We start from the raw sequence: 21101 nt of genomic DNA on the forward strand, positions 1-21101 counted from the left end.
TAGTAATCCTGATCTCACCAGCCTGATAGATTTGTCTGCTACTTGCTCTATCCTCCCAGACACCCAGGAAATATCCTCCCTGGAAGAGAGTGGGACCCATGCATGTCCTTGGTTCTGTTGTGAGCATATCTTCCCCATCCTCCTTGTTCTAGTACAAAATGAGATGAGACCTCTCTCTCTGCCAAGGCCAAACCGTTCAGTCAGACCCTTGACTCCAACCCATCCAGCCACTTCTGAGACATTAATCCCTAGAGAATTCCCTCTCTCTTCCCATTCTTCCCATCTTCCCTGGTCAAGAGATACCTTTTTTATCAACATGTGATTTTATTTCTTCTAAACTTCTAGAAATAGTCCCCTTGGGTGATAATAGGATGATGGGGAACAGAACTATGACTGCCTAATTACTAAATCCAATGGTTTCTTTTGACACAAACCGGTTTTTAAGACGTTATTTTCTTCAGTATTTTTTTGTATCTCCTTCACCAAGCTGCTGACTTGGTTTTCATGATTTTCCTACATTGCTCTCATTTCTCTTCCCAATTTTTCCTCTTATCTCCCTTACTTGATTTTCAAAGTCTTTTCTGAACTCTTCCATAGCCTGAGACCATTTCATATTTTTCTTGGATATAGAATCTTTGACTTTGTTATCTACTGAAGGAGTATTTTGATCCTCCACGGGACCAAAGTAATTGTCTGTGGTTGGATTTTTTTTCTTTGCTCATTTTCCCAGCCTACGACATGATTTTTGGCTCTTTGTTAAGATGGGGCTCTGCTTCCAGGGTGGAAGATGCATTGTCCCAAGCTTTTGAGGGTTTTTGTTGCTGTTTTCAGAGACAGGCCCCAGGGACTTCAATTCCTCCAAGGTTTTATGAGAGACTCATGGCTGCTCTCCTGGCCAGTGTTCTGGTCTATGGATGACCACGAGCCTCTCTGACCTGGAACTGTGAGGTAGGTCCCTGTAAGGAACTGTTGTGTGTGGGAATACTGTAAAGCTTCATCACCTGGTATCCTCTAGCACCAGAGTGTTATTTACTGGTTGATTGTAGAGTTCCATGGGAGTGGGAGTGGACCAGGGACTGGGGAGGATATTTAAGCACTTGTATTTGGTTTAATAAACAGAGCTATTGATGGAGATCTAGGAGATCTTGGAGATCTTGGAGATCTAGGAGAACTTTAAGGAGAACTTGTCATCCTTTTCATCCTTGTCTCCCACCCCTTCAACATTCACCTGGGTAAGGATAGACTAGCCGGCAAGAGCCTAATCCTTCCTGAGCAGCTAGTCTAACAGGAACTTAACAGGTCCCTGCCTTGCTATGGCAGTGTGGGGCCCCAGACTGTGACCTGGATCTGAGTTTGGGCAAAGCAACACAGTCCTGCCTCAAGGATAGGGGAGAGACTTCTGCAGTCTCCCTCAACTCCCTTACCGTGTGTGGGCTAAGTGTTCTGGAAGCAGCTGCTGAGGGACTCCCCAGGCCCGCTCCTGGGCCCCTGGGGCCAGGTCTGTGCTGAGGCCTGTGTTGGGCTGAGTTCCACTCATTGATGTGGTAGAGTTTTCCTGCTGAGCTTCCCAATTGTCTGTAGCAATCCTTAGGCTGAGAGATCTGGACACCTCTACTACTGCCCCAGACCCAGGCACCCTGTGGTCTATTACTGGATAACTGGGGCTAGTTCACTCCACTATGTGGTCCAGGCTGTGGGTCCTATCTAACCATGATGCAACAGACCCTTCCTGCCAATCTTTCAAGATGTCTTGGACTGGAAAATTGTTTCACTCTGTCTTTCCATGGGTTCTGCCTCTCTAGAATTTCATTAGAGTCATAATTTAAAGATATTTAGAGTGATCTGGGGGAGGTCCTGCCTTTATTCCGCCATCTCAGACCCTCCTCAATCCAATGTTTTCTTAATCCTTACCTTCTGGTTTTTTGTAGTGTTCAACACTTGGCCACCCTTGCTTAAAGTCACTGATAAGTGACTTTACTTTTTCCTGGTTCTTGTAATCCCAGACTGATCATCCCTCAATCTCCTTCCCTGATTCATTCTCCTCCTCCAGCCTCCTAATATTGGGGTGTCTGTCCTCAGCCTTTTTCTCCTTACTGCTGCACTTCTTAAAGGATCAACCACTAAGGGGGTCAGTAACCTGTCTTGGCATGCAGCAGGATGGAACCCTGACTCAATGTGACTATTTCTGAAAGTTTGGCAGAGAAGACACGTATCCCTAGTCCCTCAAACCAAGCCTCATGCATAGTATATATTCAATATTTTTCTAATTGAATTTCTTTAAATGGCATCTCTCTGTAACTGACCTTGAGTTGTTCTGTTCCTAACTGACCCTCCTTCCATTGATGGCTGATCCTCCGGTCCCATGTTGTGCAGGACACCTCCCCACCTTTGCCCTGAACATGTGGTCATCTGCCTAGTCCTATCTGTCCTGACATCAGTCTCTCTCAACTCATATTGCTACTACCCTTCCTCTTCTTGGCCTTCATCACCCCTGACCTCCTAACTGGTTTCCCTACCTCCAGCATCTCCCTTCTCCCATGTGTCCTCACTGAGCTTGGCCACCAAAATAATCCTTTTGATGTCCCACCCTCACCTGCTCTCCAAGATAGTGCTGTCTGAGGAGATACAACACACAGCGTTAGCCTAACCTTCTAAGTCTCCACGGTTTGGTTCCAACCTATTTGTTCAGACTTATCTTCCACTCTTTCCCTCAATGTTGGTAGTATCTTCCCACCCCTACTCCCCCATCCACCTGTCCAGGCTGCTGCTTGAAATGTACTGTCTTCACGTCAGCATGCTAAACTCTCCTTCCTCCCCCAAGGCCCAGTTCAGTTTCTGCTTGGTCCAGGAAACCTGCTCCAGATTTCCTTAGAAATGGCCAACATGCCCAAGATACATCGGTCTTGAATATCCTCTTTACTTAGAAAGGTCCTCTGTTATTTTGTAAATCTCAGGTCCAAACATTTCTGAGTTTTGAGTTCTTCTTCAAAAAAAACATCATTTCTATTTCCATTTCCACCCATTTTTCTGGGTCTTGTCCTAAGCTGCCTCCTGCTCATGCCTTGAATTTGTTCCTTTCTCGCTGTATATTTGGGGACTAATTGGCAGGCCTTCTCACCGTAGTACACCGAGATGATTATACTCTCAGAAATGAAGCCAGCGCGTTAGGGGACCGCTTTGAATAATTTCTATAGCAGGATAATTGGTGCTGCAAGGTCATTGTGACCATAATTATTACAACTATGTTATAGTTTTTAGGAGAGCTGGTAAGCCCTTGGGGCAAAATAGATTTTTTTTTTAAATGCCAACAGTATTCATGGCTGAAAACAAACAGGTAACTTCCCTAGTTAGGGCATGAATATGTTTGAAAGAAGGAAGAAGTGAATTGGAGAGTCGTCCTTTCCGTCCCTGGACTCAGGTGGGGTTCAAGGCTTTCTGGGCAGCCGGTTGAGCCCAAGGGCCCTATTTGTAGGGTACCAATGACACAGAATCTTGAAGTAGATTCACATTTGTGTCCTGTGAGAGGACAAATGAATGTATTCAAAGTGCAGCTCTACAAGTTGGTCTCCTGTCTTGGACAAACAAAGAATGGAAGGAATTTGTTTTGTTCCCTTCTCTTCCCACCAGGATAAAGTTGTTTACGTGGTAGAGGGCAACTCTTGTTTCAAAAATGCATTTTATTTCTCTGCATAGAATTAAAAAAAAGGATATTTTTTTCTACCTAAACACCCCCACAAGGCAAAAATCAACACAAACCTGCCTATATCCAACTGAATCTGTGTAGAACTACAAGAATGGGGTTCAGTTATTCATTTCAAAGATTCTCCTACTGTGAGCAGTGGCAGTTGTGCAATTAAGCAATATTTATTTCTTTCCAAGTCTTTGTTTAACTACCGGCTGATAAAAGTCAGCATTATACTGTACATCAGAGAAATGATTAAAAATTCATTTGATTTCCTGCAGTTTGTATCACATGTGGTTGATGGGGGTAAAATTGGAACACATTAGTGGACAAAATAGCCATTAACAACACGCAGAGGAGGCAGGAGCTGAAATTTGTTCCAATTCTTCTCATGTCTCGCAGACATTAATTACAGCTCTTACATGGAAAAGGTTTCAGAACATTGGCTATTTTACCATTCTTCTCTTTCTTCCCCCCTCCCTCTCATTTTTTTCCTTTTTTCCCCTTTCACCAGACTTAATTGCTACTGACTTGAATCCTTGTTACTGGTGGGTCTGTTATCAATATTATTGATGGAGTTTGAGTTATCCTAGCCAAACTGGAGTGACCAGTTTCTCAAACCAATTTCATCACAAAGGAAGCTCAGGACTTCCTTTTGTGGGACATCAGAGCCATGACCTGGAAACATTTTTTTTTTTTTAAGACAAAGTACACACTTTGTCCCTGTATCCCTAGCCATGGAGCCAGTTAAGCAGAAAGAAACCTGAGCCATCGACTTAATTACATAGGTTTTCATCCTTTTGTACTTGGGCTTCCCTTGTCACCAGTGAGATGATAATAGAAAGGAGATGCCTATAAAGCATTTCCCAAAACCTTTAGGAAGATCAGGTGAGAAGACAGAATAGCTGGGGGTGAAAAGATGGGGAGGGAGGGGGGGGATGAGAAGAGAGGGGAAACACCCTGGGAGTAATAAAGAGAGAGAATCAGAAAATGAGAATGGTAAAGAGGATTTTCTTTTGTTCTATCTACATTTTTTTGGCTCCTTTGGGCCCTGTCCACTTCATTGGAAATCAGGACCCTGGAGGGAGGGTTTGTTTATTTGGGTTTTTTTGGGGGGGGTGACTTGTTTTTCCTTATGTCTGGTAAATAGTAAGAGCTTAATAAATGCTTGTTGATTGACTAACTGCTGTTATTTTTCACTGTTATCTTTGAGCAACACATCCTTAAGTAACTTTAAACAGTATTTTATGAGCTGGACTACAGTCCTCTTATCTAACCTAAGATGTGCTGCCCCAAAACCAGACTCATATTAAAGTTGTGATCAGATTAGGCAGAATATGAACTAGCCCCAGGTTGTCTTTATAGGTACCTGTATTTGGACATGTTTCCTTTTTTCTGTAGCTATGGAATTGGTTTTGGGAACCAAAAGATGATATTTTATAGCCAACCCTATTGAGTATCATTACATTTGTAATTGATAATCATAGACCAAAATTATATAGCACTTCAAAGTTTACATTATGATTTTCTCTTGTTGGTCCATTGAGTTGGTCTTACAGAGTATTATCATGCCGATTTTGTAGATGAACAAACCAAGGTCCCATTGTCTTTGTTAACTCAGTAAATTTTTTAACATTTTTAAAAAAATTTTGAGATCCAAATTCTTGAGTCGCTAAGCAATCAGATATAACTTACACATGTGCAATTATGTAAAACATTTCCATATTAGGCATTTTGTCCAAGAACAATCAGATAAAAGGAAAGAAAGAAAGTGAACAATAGCATGCCTCAGTCTGTATTCACTAAATATCAGTTTTCTCTGGAGGTGGATAGTCTGCTGCATCATTAGTCCCTTGGGATTGTCTTTGATCATTGTATTGCTGAGAGGAGCTAAGCTTATTGAAGAATATTGCTGCTTCAGCTGAGCTGGGACCTGAAAGTGGGTTTTCTAACAATACGACTGGCTCTTCTGTAAGTGCACCATGACTTTTCCTCCCTGTTGCTTGTTCATTTGAATGGAAGTATTTGTTAAGCTCCTATTCTGTGTTGGCATTATTCTAGGTGCTGGGGCTCTGAGGACAGAAAAGAATCACAGCTCTCTTAAGAGACAAGTAAACCTGATGGCAAATGATTGGTTCAGTCTAAGTGAAAAGCTCACAACCTTCTGACCCCTTTGGGGTGAGATTTAATAAAACATAGAGAAAATAGAGGAAGTGAGAAGTTAAGGATTCTTTACAGGTTTGGGCCAGATAGTTTAAACTGACAGACCAGCTGCTGATTAACTCACAGAAAGAGAGAGGAGGAGACACAACCCAGAATTCCCTTAAATGCCCCTCCAGGGACTGTGGAAGGAGCAGCATTTTGGGGGAGTTGGTGTCATGTCTTGGAGGGTCTCCTACCTGGTTAAGGTCATAATAGTATCTCATGCCTGTGTAATTTAGTTTGACCCACGGGTGAACACATGACCAGGGTCAAAGTAAATGTCAAGAGGAAACATTTTAATAGTGCAGAGAAGGTTACAGAAATCAGTTCCCTATATATATATATACATATATATATATATATATATGTATATATATATATATGTTTGTATGTATATAGAGATTACAGGATTTAAACATTTTAAAAGTGCAGAAAAGATTACAAAAATTTGTTTCTTTTTTTTTATTTTTTTTAGGTTTTTTGCAAGGCAAATGGGGTTAAGTGGTTTGCCCAAGGCCACACAGCTAGGTAATTATTAAGTGTCTGAGACTGGATTTGAACCCAGGTACTCCTGACTCCAGGGCTGGTGCTTTATCCACTGCACCACCTAACCACCCCCAAAAATTTATTTCCAATTAACATTATTTCTCTGTGCCCATACTTCTCTGCATCCAGGCCAGAGTATAATATACAAAGTAAGTTATAAGACTAATATGGAAATAGGTTTTGCATGACCTCACATGTCTAATCAAAATCAAATTGCTTGCCTTCTGGAGGGGACAGGAGGAAGGAAGGGAAAGATAAAGTATGACAAAGTAAATTTAAGTGGCCCTTGCAAAGAAATGATTGCTTATCCTTTGATTGATTTCTTTTTTTTTTTTGGTTTGGCAAGGCAATGGGGTTAAATGACTTGTCCAAAGTCACACAGCTAGGTAATGATTAAGTGTCTGAGCTTGGATTTGAACTCAGCTCCTCCCAACTCCAGGGCTGGTGCTCTAATTCACTATGCCACCTAGCTGCCCTGGTTGATTGATTTCTAATGGGTGGCACCTGAGCAAACTTTGAAGGAAGCTAGAGATAAGAAAGATGTACATAATGGGTGCTTAATAAGCATTTGTTGAATATTTGTTTTATCAAATTTCCAATGCAGTCAAATAATTTGGAGTTTGTTTTTTTTTAATAAAATTTGATCTGAACTGTTGACCTCTCTAATCCAAGAGAAAGGCAAGCATTCTTCTGCAGCATTCCTAGTCTGGCAGGCAGCAGGTCTGATTATCCAGATTTCCAGTTTGTGGGCTGATGGTCCCTAGCCACCTTGTGCTTCTTAGGAAGGGCTGCTGTGTCCTTAAAAGGTTCCTCTCTTCTCTCCCTGGTCTGTTTCTTCCCCCTCCTTCCTTCTGAAGACACCATTGTTCTCATGTAAAATGCCAAAGGGGTTATTCCTGCTCCAGTCTATTTTGATTGCCCTTCTCCTCTACATCCAGGGATCGATTAAACTCAAGGGGGGGAAGGAGGGAGCTGTGAAGTCAAGTATAGCCTCACAAATAATGACATTTGATTGTGGTCCTCCGAGCCTGCCAGGCAGCCATCGATCCCTTCTGCTTGAGAGCCGATAGAGACTTTTCGATTCGCCCCCTTTTTCCAGGCCCTTCCAGACAGTTAACACATTAGAAGTGATTTTTGTTCAGTGGGGCTGATGTGGCTGCCAAGGCTGACTAACCACAGCACTTTCTTATGTCTGTCCCTGCTCTGAAGGCCTCGGAAGCCCACGAGGGTAGCTGTGAGGGAGGGTGGGCTATGGGGTCACCTCCCAGTCCTGTGGCATCCCCTCCTGTCCCAGGAGGATTCTCTCCATTCCATCACATTTTCAGGGGTGTGTGGTCTTTCTTTTGGAACCTGGAGACTTGACTCTTAACACAGAGGATCCAGTGTTCATTCTCATAGAAGGGCCTGCCAGCTCAAGGGGCTGTTGGGTCTCATGTCTGTATTGACATCCTGGTATTCATGGTTCCTTCGCTCTGGAGATGTGTGAGGCTGTTTCACCAGAGCAGTTTTGTTTTTTATGGGGCTTTTTGACAGAAGGGGAGGGGTTGAAGAAATGAGCTCTTGTATGATAACCAGGCCTTTTTGAATGGGCTTTCTAGTTTAGACTGGCTTCATGTAGGTGCCATTCTCACACAGAGCTCAGTGATTCTGGGTTGTTTTACTCATCAGTGGGCATCATTTAGTGCCTCTGGCTTGCCAGGTGCTGAGGTGATCTTGGTTACAGACATAATTGCTTCTTCTTTGCCCTTTCTCCTCTCTCACCTCCAGTGATGCTAGAAAAGAACAGTCTGCTTACTGCTGTCACTTACCTGCATAAACTTTGGTAACTCCTGTCACTCTTTATTAGTAACACAAGGGGATTGGACTAGATCCAAGGTCTCCTTCCAACTACAAATCTGTGATCCCATGAAGTCAAATCATTGTCTTGTTTAACGTCACCATGGCTGATGTTCCAAGTCTGTCTGAACACCTGTTTTCAAGGCAGCAGACTCATGGGACCATCCTAGCATATCCATGACTTTCTAGCTGGTCCCTTCTGTCATAGACTAAGAGAAGTAGAAGAGAAATGATGTATCTTCTCCAGATTCAACCCAAGCTGCCCTCTCAGGCCTTTGATCATACTCTTCTTTCTGCCTAGAACATCCTCTCCCTGCTCACCTCCATTTTCTAGCTTTCCTTCTAGATCCAGTGAATATACCTCCTTGTTAAAAGCTTCTTTTATTATTACTATTGTGCAGTTATTCAGTATGTCCAACTCTTTGTGACCCTGTGGACCATATACTGTCCATAGAGTTTTCCTGGCAAAAATGCTGGCGTAGTTTGCCATTTCCTTCTCCAGTGGATTAATATAAATGGAGGTTAAGTGACTTGCCCAGGGTCACATAGCTAGTAAGTATCTGAAGCTGGATTTAAATTTAGCTTTGGAATCAGGAAGATTCATCTTTATGAATCCAAATCCATTCTCAGATGTTTATTAGTTGTATGACCCTAGTCAACCTATTGGCCTCCGTTCCTCATTTGAAAATTGAATGCAAAAGGAAATGATAAACCATTCCAGTATCTCTGCCAAGAAAACCCCAAAGGGGTCACAAAGAGTTGTATATGACTGAAAAACACACGACTATCTTTATGACTCCAGGGCCAGTGCTCTATCTATCTATACTAATTAGTAACTTAAAATCTGCCATATATTTTTATATACATTATCTCTTTTTGTGAAGAGAGATGGACTGTGAAAATTTGTATTTCCCATTTTTCAGAAGAAGAAATAGGCTCAGAGATATTGAGGGACTTGCTATTTACTAGATGTGAGATTCATGCCAGGTCTCTGTGGCTCCAGGTCCAGATCTCTCGCTACTGCACCCCATCATCTCTCTAACACCAGCCTTTGCTTCCCTACCTCTCTTGCCAGAAATGACTTCTCTCTCACTTGAATGTCCCCTAATACTTTATACTTGGAATTTGTAGGTTCAGGAACCTTAGAAATCAATTTGACCCAAATCCTTTCCTTTTATACCTGGGGAAACTGAAGTCTAGCAAAGTTCAAATGTTTTCTACAGGGTAGCAGAGTAAAGGACAAGCTCCCTGACTCTGAAATCCAGCCTGTCTTCTGCATCCCATTCTGCCCATCATTTAAGTTATCAGTATTTGTCTGGACTGTCAACATTGTGGAAAGCTTTTATCTATTTTTGTGTCATTCCTAAGGTCTACCTAGGATAGTTACTTGTAAAGAGAATCTCCTGATACCTAGGACCATGGAGAGCGTCTTGGTCCACTCCCACCTTTACTGATGAAGGAAACTAGACCCAGTTTTTGAATGAACAAATCTTCTTTTAAATTTATTTATTTTTGAATTTTACAGCCCCCCCAGAATGCAGTCTGTTAGTCTTTACATTATTTCCATGCTATAAAATTGATCTAAATTGAATGTGTTGAATGTTGAGAAAGAAATCATATCCTTAAGAAAAAATAAAATATAAGAGATAGCAAGATTACATAATAAGATACTGTTTTTTTTTTAAATTAAAGGTCTTTGGTCTTTGTTCAAACTCCACAATTCTTTCTCTGGATACAGATGGTATTCTCCATCACTGATCCCCAAAATTATCCCTGATGGTTGCACTTATGAAATAAACAAGTCCATCAAGGTTGATCATCAACCCCATGTTGCTGTTCGGGTATACAGCATTCTGAAAACTCCTTGGGCTTAGGAATTCTGGCCTGGAACACAGCCTCCTTAGATGGTCTTGCCAACCTTTTACTGATGAGGAGCCTGAGGTTCAAAGGGGAACAACCACTTTCCCAAGGTCTCTTTCCCCTACCATCCTACTCCACTCTTGCCCTTTAGTCACCAGGACATGAATAAACCTAGGAAATTATCTGGACCTGTTTGTGTGATTTTCCTTACATGACAAGTGAGGGGGAGGAAGGGATTGTAAACAGAAGCAGATCAGACACTAATACCCAAGAGGACAAGGTCTTCCCTCAGACTATAGTATTTGTGAGAAAGAAATCCTGTACCAATTAGCAGGCATCTTAATTAAATAGCTTATTTGATTTGCATCCAAATTATAATTTGTACACTCGGCCTTGGCTTTGATATCTCTCTGTTAAACTGTTCAGCTTTCCTTTTACGTTAAATTCTGCTATTTTCCCCTACAATTCAATCTTTATTTGATCTTCAGAGCCCCAACTACTAAAAGGGAAAAAGGTCATCCATTTCTGTATCCATTTAAAATCCATCATTGGCCCCCTGTCCAACTTATCAAGTCAGCCCCCTGATTTTTCCAGCCACTGATTCAGGAATCCATAGCTCGGTGCAGATAAATGGGATTTCACGGGCTTTTCACCTTCTTGCTTTATTGAAAAGCAGAATATTAACTGCTCCACTGACCAGATGTCCATTTAAAACACAGGATATTTTAGAAAATTGTTTGCCAATCACATCCCACCAGTATCCACAGGAAACCTTGTGGGGGGTTTTGCTTTGTGAGTACGTGCTCCAGCTGCTTCACCCCCAGCACCCCGAACCCCCCATTTAAGTATTACCATTCACCGCATGTCAGGTTAGTGCTTCATTCTCTCTCGGGGTAACAGACTATAATAAATAGTTCACCATGTTAGCAGAAATTGTTTAAAAAAAAGACAGCTTAAAAAACCTCATGGAGTTGCCAACTCCTGGTAAGCCTGGGGACCCCTCTTTGCATGATCATTTCTTTTCTAAGGTATTAGCAGGCTCAGATTTCTAAGGGGCTTTTTCCCTTTTCCCAGAATAAGTATCATTTTCATACACCTGTGAGCTCAGAAGTTAAACCTTTCAGGGGCTGGGAAACAGATGCATTGATTGAGCTTAGCCTCTACCAAGACTAGGAGATAGCCCCAAGAAAGGCATTAAAAAGCCTCCTATCAGTGGCAGCTAGGTGGCACAGTGGATAGAGCACTGGTCCTGGAGTCAGGAGGGCCTGAGTTCAAATCCTCCCTCAGACACATAATAATTGCCTAGCTGTGTGACCTTGGGCAAGAAACTTAACCCCATTGCCTTGTAAAGAAAAAAAAAACAAAAACAAACCCCCCCCAAAAGCCTCCTATTCCCTTTTTGAAAGGTTGGTCTCAAGGAGTATGTGAGGCTCAGCAAACCAAATTCACTCTTTTCCACCCCAGCTCAATTCCCACCTCCTCCAAATATTTTAAATATAGCTAAAAGCCATGTGTAAAATTACCATCAAGGGTTATCTCATAGGGGAAAATAGTGAAAGTCCAATAGGCAACTTGAAGATGGCATGAGGAAAGTAGGAAAGGATTGTCGCTACCTGCCTCACCTTGAGGATTAAAGAGGCAGAGAGGGGGACTCCTTGCATCTGAAGCCGAGATCCTCCTCCTCCTCCTCCTCCTCCTCCTCCTCGAACGAGGCCAGCACAGAGCCCATCACAGCCACCCAATTTACCTGGCCTCTGGAAGATGGTGCCCCAAAGGCTGGGTCACATGTGCCATCCAGTGTAAGGAAGAACAGAGGCTGGAAGCAGTCATGAAGGCAGACCTTAGCACATCCCTGGCAAATGGAAAGGGCTAGGATCTTCTGCTCCTTGGCTCTTCTTGGGGGGAAGGAGGCTGATTTTTCTGGGGCCTGAGAGATACTCCTCCCTGGCTCTACCACTCAGGGTCTTGGTTTCTGTTGTCCTAATAAAGGGCAAAATCTATGCTGCCTCAGTAATAATAATAAATTTCTGTAACAGTGTCATTGTGCCACGTGCTTTATCATGAGCTCATTCTACCCTTACATTAATCCTGGGACAGTCCTGTTATTATCTTCATTTTATCAAAGGGGACACTGAGGCAGACAAAGCTAAAGTGACCTGCCTAGGATCACCCAGCTACTAAGGGTCTGAGACCAGATTTGAACTCCAGTCTTCCTGACTATCTACTGTGCCACCTACAAATAGTAGCTAACATTTCTACAGTGGTTTAAGGTTTGCAAAGTACCATCTAAATGTATGTCCTCATCTGATCATCCCAGCACCCCTGGAAGCTAGGTGCTATAATTACTCCCCTCCCCCGAAGAAGCTGACATTGAGAGGGAGAAAGTGACTTGCCCAGGATCACACAGTGAGAGTTGGAATTCAAGACTTCCTGACTCCCAGTCCAACACTCTTGCCCTAAAAAATACCTAACAGAGGGACTAGTTCATATGCTTTCATTTATACTGCAACAAAATTCCAAGAAGTTACAGTTTCAAAGCAGATCTCCCATTTGGAATTAGGAAAAACACATTAACTTTTTATTTTTTTACGTGTTTCCAGGTTGCTATAGGAGCCTCATGGATGGAGTTGCTCAGAATTCTGGTCCAGGTCCTTGAGCACTGAAATTCCTTTCTTATCATCATTTCTGGAGTCTTTGTAAATCTGTCTTCTTTTCCTCCTCCCAACACTTGGACTTGATTCTCAACTGAAACTCAAAGCTAGCTTCTGTCTCTGTCATCATCAGATCATTTTCTCTCCCTCTCCTCTCCCTCTCCCTCTCCCTCTCTCTCCTCTTCTCTCTCTCTCTCTCCTTTCTGTCTCTGACTCTTACTCATTCTCCCCCCTTCTCTCCCTCCTTTTCTAACCAAGGCAGAGAAAAATCAAGAATCATGGCATTGGCTGCATCTTTTTTATCTTTTCCTGGGTCATTTGTCACATAGTACAGTTAAACCACCCCCCTCTTCCGAATCAGAACCCCTTTCAACCTGTCTTCTCCCTTGCAGGGCATTGATTTCTGCCCTGGGCAGAATGTCTCTGGAGTAACCACCCACAACCAAGAAGAACATACAAAATTGCCCCTGCTTTTCCACCTGGGAAGAGATCCAGGGGAGAAATACCCAATCAGGTAAGCACATTTTTTAAAAAATTACCATAATTTGACATTATCTTGTTCCTTGCCCATTTCTGCAGCCTCCAGGCAATGTTGGAAAGAACTGACTAAGGGAAATGAATTGAGTCAAGGGAATAAGGGGTGGCATGGCTAGACTTTGGGGCTTGGCATCAGGAAGACCTGATTTCCAATCCTTCCTCAGGTATTGAATGACTCTGTGACTCTACTAAGTCACTGAAAATTTCTCATTCTCCATTTTCCTCATTTGTAAAATGGGAATGATGACACTTCCCTTCCCAATATTTACATGTTTGTATAATGATTAAATCAGAAAATGCTCATGGAGTATCTGAAAAAATCTTAAAGCCCTATATCCATGTGTGATATTATTTTCCTTGCTATTGGTCATGGAGTTTTAGGGAACTAGAGCCAGGAATCTGCATGAAGGAACATCATCTCTGTGATGACTTTCCCCCTTTTGGGGAAGAAAAAAATCTTATCTTTTGGACTGAAAGATCCTTTTAGGATAATTTGCCCTAATAGATTCTTCTCTGTGTATTGCTTTTAATATGGTTTTTAACCCTTGCTTGCATTAATAGAGTGCTTTAAGGGCTTTTCTCACTGCAGTCTTGGGGTGGGAGGGGAGGGCAAGGAGGTTAAGTGACTTACCCAAGGTCACAGCTATGACATGTATGACATGTCTGAGGCTGGATTGGAACCCAGGTCCTCTTGACTTCAGAACTGGTACCCTATCCACTGCCCCACAGTACATGTATTCTTAGCCCCATTTTACAGATAAGGATACTGAGGGCAAAGTAACCTGCCTTGATCAGAGGTGGTATTTGCATATAGCCCTTTCTTGGAGGTGCCAGAAGCTAAAGAAGAAAATGTGTTGAATTAGGCTAAAAGGTGTGGATTCAGGGTGCTCTCTTCTCTTCCTCTCTCCACTGAAGCATGATCTAGTAAAAGAGCCCTGGACTTGGCATCAGGAAATCTGGGTTCAAGTCCTGACTGGGCTGAGTAACAAATGGAACATACAACTAAGAACCATGAGTAGACACTTCAGTTGAAGAAACAAAAGTCTCATGAAATCCAGAAGCCCGGGGGTTGGAGGCCATCTACACATTCGCGCCTCCACATAGGCCTTGGGAAATCAGTCCAACCTGGCACCCTCGATGGAAAGAGAGTTCTGCTTTTTTAAAGTCCCTTCCCAGAGGACCGAACTTCCAGAAGTATGAATTTGTCTGATAACAAACATGATAGCTTATTGTGCAACGTAACTCGAGTCTGTTATCTTTGGCAGATAGTGAGGCATAACACAGACTATTAATTGGATCCACAAGGTCCAAATGTATCACCCCATCCTTTATATGAAAAGTGAAGCAGAGAAATCTCAAATGATCTGGACAAAAGAAAAATCCTTTGAAGGGCACTGGACTCTAGTATCAAGGTTCAGCCGAGTGTCACTCAATAAGAAACATCAGGAGGAAGGCACAGTAGATAAAAGTTCCCACCAGTTAGAGCACCAGCTGGAAACTCCAGAGGCAGCCCTCCAGGGCAGGTACCCCAGGAGGCTGTTCTCACCCCTGCCTGGGGACCACACTGGTTTTTTCACAGTCAGGAGTTTGTAACTCACCCACTCTCTCCTCCAGTCACACTGGGGAGCCCCAGGCTCCATGGACCCCACATTAGAGAGCCCCTGCACCATCCAAGTATCCTTGGATTCAGAGCTCAGACTCAGACTTAAGACAGTTTGGGAATGTCTAAGACATCCCTCTTTTGACTCTTGCCGCTTTGTTTCTGGCAAACAGACCTTGCTTCATTTTGCCAAGACACTCGGTGACCATTACCATTAGAAGTAAGTGTAAAGAAAAATGGGAAGCAATGAAGCGTCTTAATTTCCCTTTGAAGGACTCACAATTAGTAACAAGCCTGCGCTGGAGACCTCAGAGCTAAGGACCACATGGCGATGAGATCTGGAAGATTAAAATGAGATTGTGGGAGCAGGAAAAAGCAATATGTTAAAGGCCGAGCTTCCCCCCTCCCTTCCTCGTTAACCTCCCCCAACAGGAATGTCACTGTAGGGCTTGGATGGTGGCGTTAATAACACAGCGGGCTCCACATTGAGTCGTTGGGAGGAGGAGGAGAGCTGAGCAGATTGCCAAGGCCCAATTACATTAAATGAACCAGGGCCGGCCACACCTGGGACGAGGACGGGGCCTCCAGCCCGGGCCTGATTGGCTCTCCTGGGACTACCTAGAGGTTAAAAGTGTCAATTAATGTAATGACCCTGGACTTGGGCCACGCAGTTCTGCTCTTCAGTGCACAGAATAATTTTGTGTTCACAGGGGGATTTTTTTCCCCCAATAACTCCTCTCAGCAACACCTGTTCACCCTTTTTTCTCTGGTTCTCTCATTTTCATTGCTATTCCTGACTCTCCTTCAGCTGACTGTTGTGACAGAATACAAAATTCTCACTTTGCCTGGGGGAGCTGTAGTTGAAAATCTTTAGTCATTGAGGTTCAGACACCTTCAGGATCTGAAAGTGTATCATTATTTTTAAAACCAACTCTGCAGAGAAGGATGACCCTCTGAAAGGCCCAAAACCCCAAGGCTTACTGTTAGTTCTAAGTTTGGTTGTAAAGAGACTTTTTCAGTTAAGCTAAGCCTTCAAAGTCTTGCAGTTCCCAATGAAGTCAAAAGTAATTTGGACCTGATTAACCTCTTTCCCCTTTTTCTGGATTGTATATAATAATACATGGATTATTACATTCTCTATAAATATATTGTCATTATATTACTTATATTTTATATTATGATATGGTATGTTATACCATATTATATTGGGCTGGAGCCTATCCAAATAAAAGTACAAGTATGAAGTTGGATACAACGCTGCCTTAAAGCATATCCTGGACTAGTTAGTGGAGAATTTACCAAGAAACCAGTGTGTCAGATGTTTGCCTTTGGTTAGCAGGCTTAACTATCTACTTCTTTTGACCACTGCCTTAGTGAGGACATCCCATTCTGTTGTTGGCTTTTTCAGTTGCCAGCCCTTATTGTAGTTTATTAAGTAGTTGGCATGAGTTGGCCAGCATGATCTGATTATTGAGCTGAATTTATCTGTTGAATCATGAGTAAAAACGAGTTATGCTAGAGGATTTAAATGCACTATATGGTGTTTTTATGTTTGTGTTTAGAGAATATAATGAGTTGCAGTCAGGTGTTTAAGACAAGTTATGAAACTGCTATAAAGGTATCTAATGGAGGCAGCTAGGTGGTATAGTGGACAGAGCACCGACCCTGGAGTCAAGAGGACCTGAGTTCAAATCCAGCCTCAGATATTTAATAATTACCTAGCTGTGTGACCTTAGGCAAGTCACTTAACCCTATTGCCTTAAATAAATAAATTTAAAAAAATATATCTAGTGACCAGTAAGTCTCTTATGGACCTTTTTTTTTGGGGGGGGGGCAAGGCAGTGGGGTTAAGTGACAGCTAGAAAAAGGGCTAAGTGTCTGAAGCTGAATTTGAATTCAGGTCCTCCTGACTCCAGGGTCAGTAGTCTATCCACTGTGCCACCTAGCTGCCCCTTTTATAGACCACTTTAACAGAATGAATGAAATGTAATAGTTATCTTTTCAGAATCAACAAAGAGGAGAAAGGTTCCTTTTTATTCCCATGTCTCCAAGTGTAAGAGACAATGGTATTGCTGTGGTTTGTCAATCAGAAATGATAGCAATGAGTGGTGTGTCTTCAGGGGACACTAGGCCAATTTCTATAGGTAACTGGAAACAAAGTCAATAAACAATCCACGAAATACAAAAAGGTAAAGGAATCTCAACCTCAACCTCTTTGCAGACAGGGTCTACCCAGTTCAATAGGTGTGTGGTAAACATTTGTTGAAATATTGCACTACCCTAGGAATGGGTGGACTCTCCCACCTTTGAGTCTTCAGACAGAGGCTGGTTGACACTTTTTGGGTTTAGGGAAAAAAATATTGATCCTTCTCATGTGTCAGGGTAGAACTCAATAACCATTGAGGCCTCTTCAATTCTAAATTTCCCAGATTTTTCTGGAAGGAGGGAGTATGGTAGTTCACTGAGGAAACCATCATAATGGCCAATGAGGAAAAAAAAGGCAAAGGAAAAATATATGTATATGTGAAGAAAAAACAATACATTTTAAGGCTTGATATTTTATATTATTGGGGGACTAGTTGGGAGCATTTCAGCAAATTAATAAGCATTTATTAAATTCCCATTATGTTCCCCTCATTGTACTAGGTCTATGGATAGATCAAAATAAAGTTTTGTCTTGCCCTTGAGAAGCTTATAGTCTAACCAAACAAGAAGCTCACGATTCCTGTTTTTGAGTAAAAGTGATTCAGATTTTTTTTAATTTAGTGTTTTATTTTTCTCTAATTACCTGTTTTCAACATTCATTTTTAAAATTGAGTTCCAAATTCTCTCCCTTTCTCCCTATCCCTCTCATTGAGAAGGCAAGCAATTTGATATAGGTTATACGTATTTAGTTATGGAAAACATTTCCATATTTGTCATGTTGTAAAAGACAACATAGACCAAAATAAAAACTCAAGAACAATAAAGTTAAAAAGTATGCTTCTATCTGGATTCAAACTCCCATCAATTCTTTCTTGGGGAATGGATAGCATTTTTTCATCTTAATCTCTTCAGAGTTATCTTGCTGAGATAAACTAAGTCATTCACAGTTGATCATCTTGCGATATATTGATTTCACTGTACAGTGTTCTTCTACTCATTTCATTTTGCTTCAGTTCATGTGAGTCTGTACAGATTTTTCTCAGAGCATCTAACTTGTCATTTCATATATCACAATAGTATTTAAGAGAGTGATTCAAAAGGGATACTAAGGTAGTTGAATCTAGTGAAGACCTGAAGAGTGGACAGTGGGATGGAAAGAATCAAGGAAGCTAACTAAGAGACTGTTGCATAATTCTAGATGAGGTGATGATGGCAGGAACTAGCAGGCTCTAGCAGTGGGAATGAAAGAGAGGAAAGAATGGGACATTTTCAGAGGAAAAATTGATAAGTTTTGGTAACTGATTAGGTGATTGCTGATGTATAAGGAAACAACCTTTTTCTTTACATGAAAATTATCTGTTACTCTTACTGTTTGTATTAATATTAAATAAAATAAATTTATCTGTGTATAATCTATTTTGTAGAATCTCATTACCCTGAATGGGGAGATACTTAAATGATGGGTTATCAAAGAAAATTTGGGAAACTGGACAAAGCTGCTAACCTGAACTCAGGGCAGAGTTTATAATCTGCCCAGGAGGTGAGAACTAAAGGTATCTCTCAGACTGGAATCAGAAACTTAGCAGGCATGCACTTTGAAACTTGTTTCAAAAGATAAGGACTTGGCCATTTGGCCATCAAGGGGAGTTCTTATCTAGTAGAAGAACCCTAAAGAAGATGGCTCACCAATGAGTGTCTGAGGTAGAGATTGAACCAGGTGTTCCTAACATCTAAGGCCACCAGCATCTGCCATACCAGGCTTCCTCTAGAAATTCTCAAAGACAGGGTTTGGAAGGGAGAGAAGTCAGGGGAGGTGGCAGAGGTCAGATGGAGATGAAGGGTTTAGTTTTGGAAATGCTGAGTTTGAAGGGACTTTGGATAACCAGGTAAAGTTTGCAGCAGGGAGTCTAACTGGGTGATGCTGGTGATGTGACAGTCAAAGCTCATTCTGCCCTTCACTTCCCCTGTGACCTTGGGCAAAGTGCTGTAGAAGAAGAGACAAAGCTAAATGATCTTTGAATTCTCTTTCAATTTTAAAACCCCATGATCTTGTCATTCAAATCAGCATGAAGTTGAACATGAATTACAGTCATATATGTTCAGATCAGTTAGCCATGTGTCATGAGGTATTCAAAGAACTGTCGGCATTTACTACAAAAGTTAACATTATTATCCTTGTGCTTCTTCAAGAATGAAAAGAAGGTGAATTAAGTCCCATTTTTTTAAAAAGAGGGTTTTTGGTTTGTTTGGTTTTTTTCAAGGTAAAAGGGAACAATCATAGATATACTAGATGAGGGGTGGCTAGGTGGCGCAGTAGATAGAGCACCGGCCCTGGAGTCAGGAGTACCTGGGTTCAAATCCGGTCTCAGACATTTAATAATTACCTAGCTGTGTGGCCTTGGGCAAGCCACTTAACCCCGTTTTCCTTGTCAAAATCTAAAAAAAACAAAAACAAACAGAAAAACAAGATATACTAGATGAATCAGCTTATCTTTAATACCTCCTCCTACTTGTGGTCATGGTCACAAATATTCGACAGCTCCCATCAGAGAGACTAAGTGGCCCCATATGCGTTTATTTTGTGGTACAAGTAATTCCTGACACCAGAAGATTGGAGCAGTAGTTGACCTAAGTGTTTTTGATCCAAAAATTTCCTTCCCTTTCTCTTCCAGTTACCCTTGCCCATCTTTCCACTCTTCTCTTGGAATACTGCCTAATAGATGTGACATTTATAGAGCTTACTGGAAGCTGCTTGCCTGTAACTGGACTCCTGATTGGGTGTTATCTTGTTTTGCTTTTTTTTTTTATCAAGAAGGATTAGTGCCACTGCTCATTAGAGGGTCAATATTGGAATTGGTATCACCCTCATGAATCTTTTTAGACCCAGAAACAATACATTTCTTGGATTCTACTTCCATGTCACCTCACAACAATGACTTGTGGTGTGAAGGGCAAATTGAAATCATTAATCCCTAGTCTGAGAAGTACTTAGAGTATTACTATGTCAAAATTAGTAGAAGCCACTTAAATCCATCCCTTCCCTAATAGATGGGGTGCACAAACTTGGAAATATCCCTAACTCTGGGTGAAAACTAGTGGAAACTTCAGCATTGCCTTGAACCTTCAAACTAAATCCATTTAAGCACTAATGCCTATTTTCCAGTCAAGTTGTGCTTGGGTGAGAGAGGATGTCCAGGGGCTCTTTGTTTCAAGAAGACCAACCTGTTTCCTATTGGCTCATCAGGTTGAGGAACTAGACTAGACTCAATCTGGCCTAGGAGACCAATAGCAATACCCAGGAGGACCTGCTTTAACATAGTCTGTTTGTCCTGGGGTCTTAGACCAAATTAGATCTTCATGGCCTGACTCATGGGAAAGCAAAGCCATTTGATCTCCAAAACTTACTCAGATGGATTCCTGGGACCCTTTAAATGTTCTTCAAACTAGCCTAGATCAAAGTAGAATTCTTGAGGCCTATCCAACTTTCCTGGTGTGTTGATGCTCTTCTCCAAAAGACAAAAGGCATGGGAAGGAAAGGGTTCATAAAAGACTATATACTTTTTTTTTTTTTTAGGTTTTTGCAAGGCAGTGGGGTTAAGTGGCTTGCCTAGGGCCACACAGCTAAGGTAATTATTGTCTGAGGCCAGATTTGAACTCAGATACTCCTGACTCCAGGGCCGGTGCTCTCTCCACTGCGCCATTCATCCGTCCTGACTATATACTCTTGACCTATCATACCAGACCCTTCTAGAGTCTGAGCTGCTGCACACATAAAGAATTGCAAATTGTCTTCAAATCTTTCCCATAGGAGAGTCTTAGAGGCCTAGGCCTTTGTACCTCCTTGACTTGTTTCTCTTCATCCTTTCCTCTGCTCTCTTTTCTTATGGGATCACTTTCAAATCCATATCTTTGGTGAACTCTAGCCATTGGACATTTTCCTTTGGATAACCAAGGTCATCATATTTACTTTGTCACTTTTATTATGGGTTTATTAGCAGTTACCCTCCTAGGCCCTCATGCTTATAACCCTCAGAATCATTCC

General features: G+C 41.9%; 1 protein-coding gene across 4 annotated transcripts in view; it reads left to right on the forward strand.

Annotated features, from left to right (window-relative positions):
• Window positions 1-21101, forward strand: part of GALNS (galactosamine (N-acetyl)-6-sulfatase) — a 60755-nt gene that overhangs the window by 29110 nt on the left and 10544 nt on the right. For all 4 annotated transcript variants that reach the window (XM_074201143.1, XM_074201148.1, XM_074201163.1 and 1 more), the window contains one exon: window positions 13170-13291. In XM_074201143.1, coding sequence (XP_074057244.1) covers window positions 13170-13291 — 122 coding nt within the window. The remainder of the gene's footprint in view (window positions 1-13169; window positions 13292-21101) is intronic.

The sequence above is a fragment of the Macrotis lagotis genome, chromosome 1 (genome assembly GCF_037893015.1).
Source record: "Macrotis lagotis isolate mMagLag1 chromosome 1, bilby.v1.9.chrom.fasta, whole genome shotgun sequence".
Classification (NCBI taxonomy): Eukaryota; Metazoa; Chordata; class Mammalia; order Peramelemorphia; family Peramelidae; genus Macrotis; species Macrotis lagotis.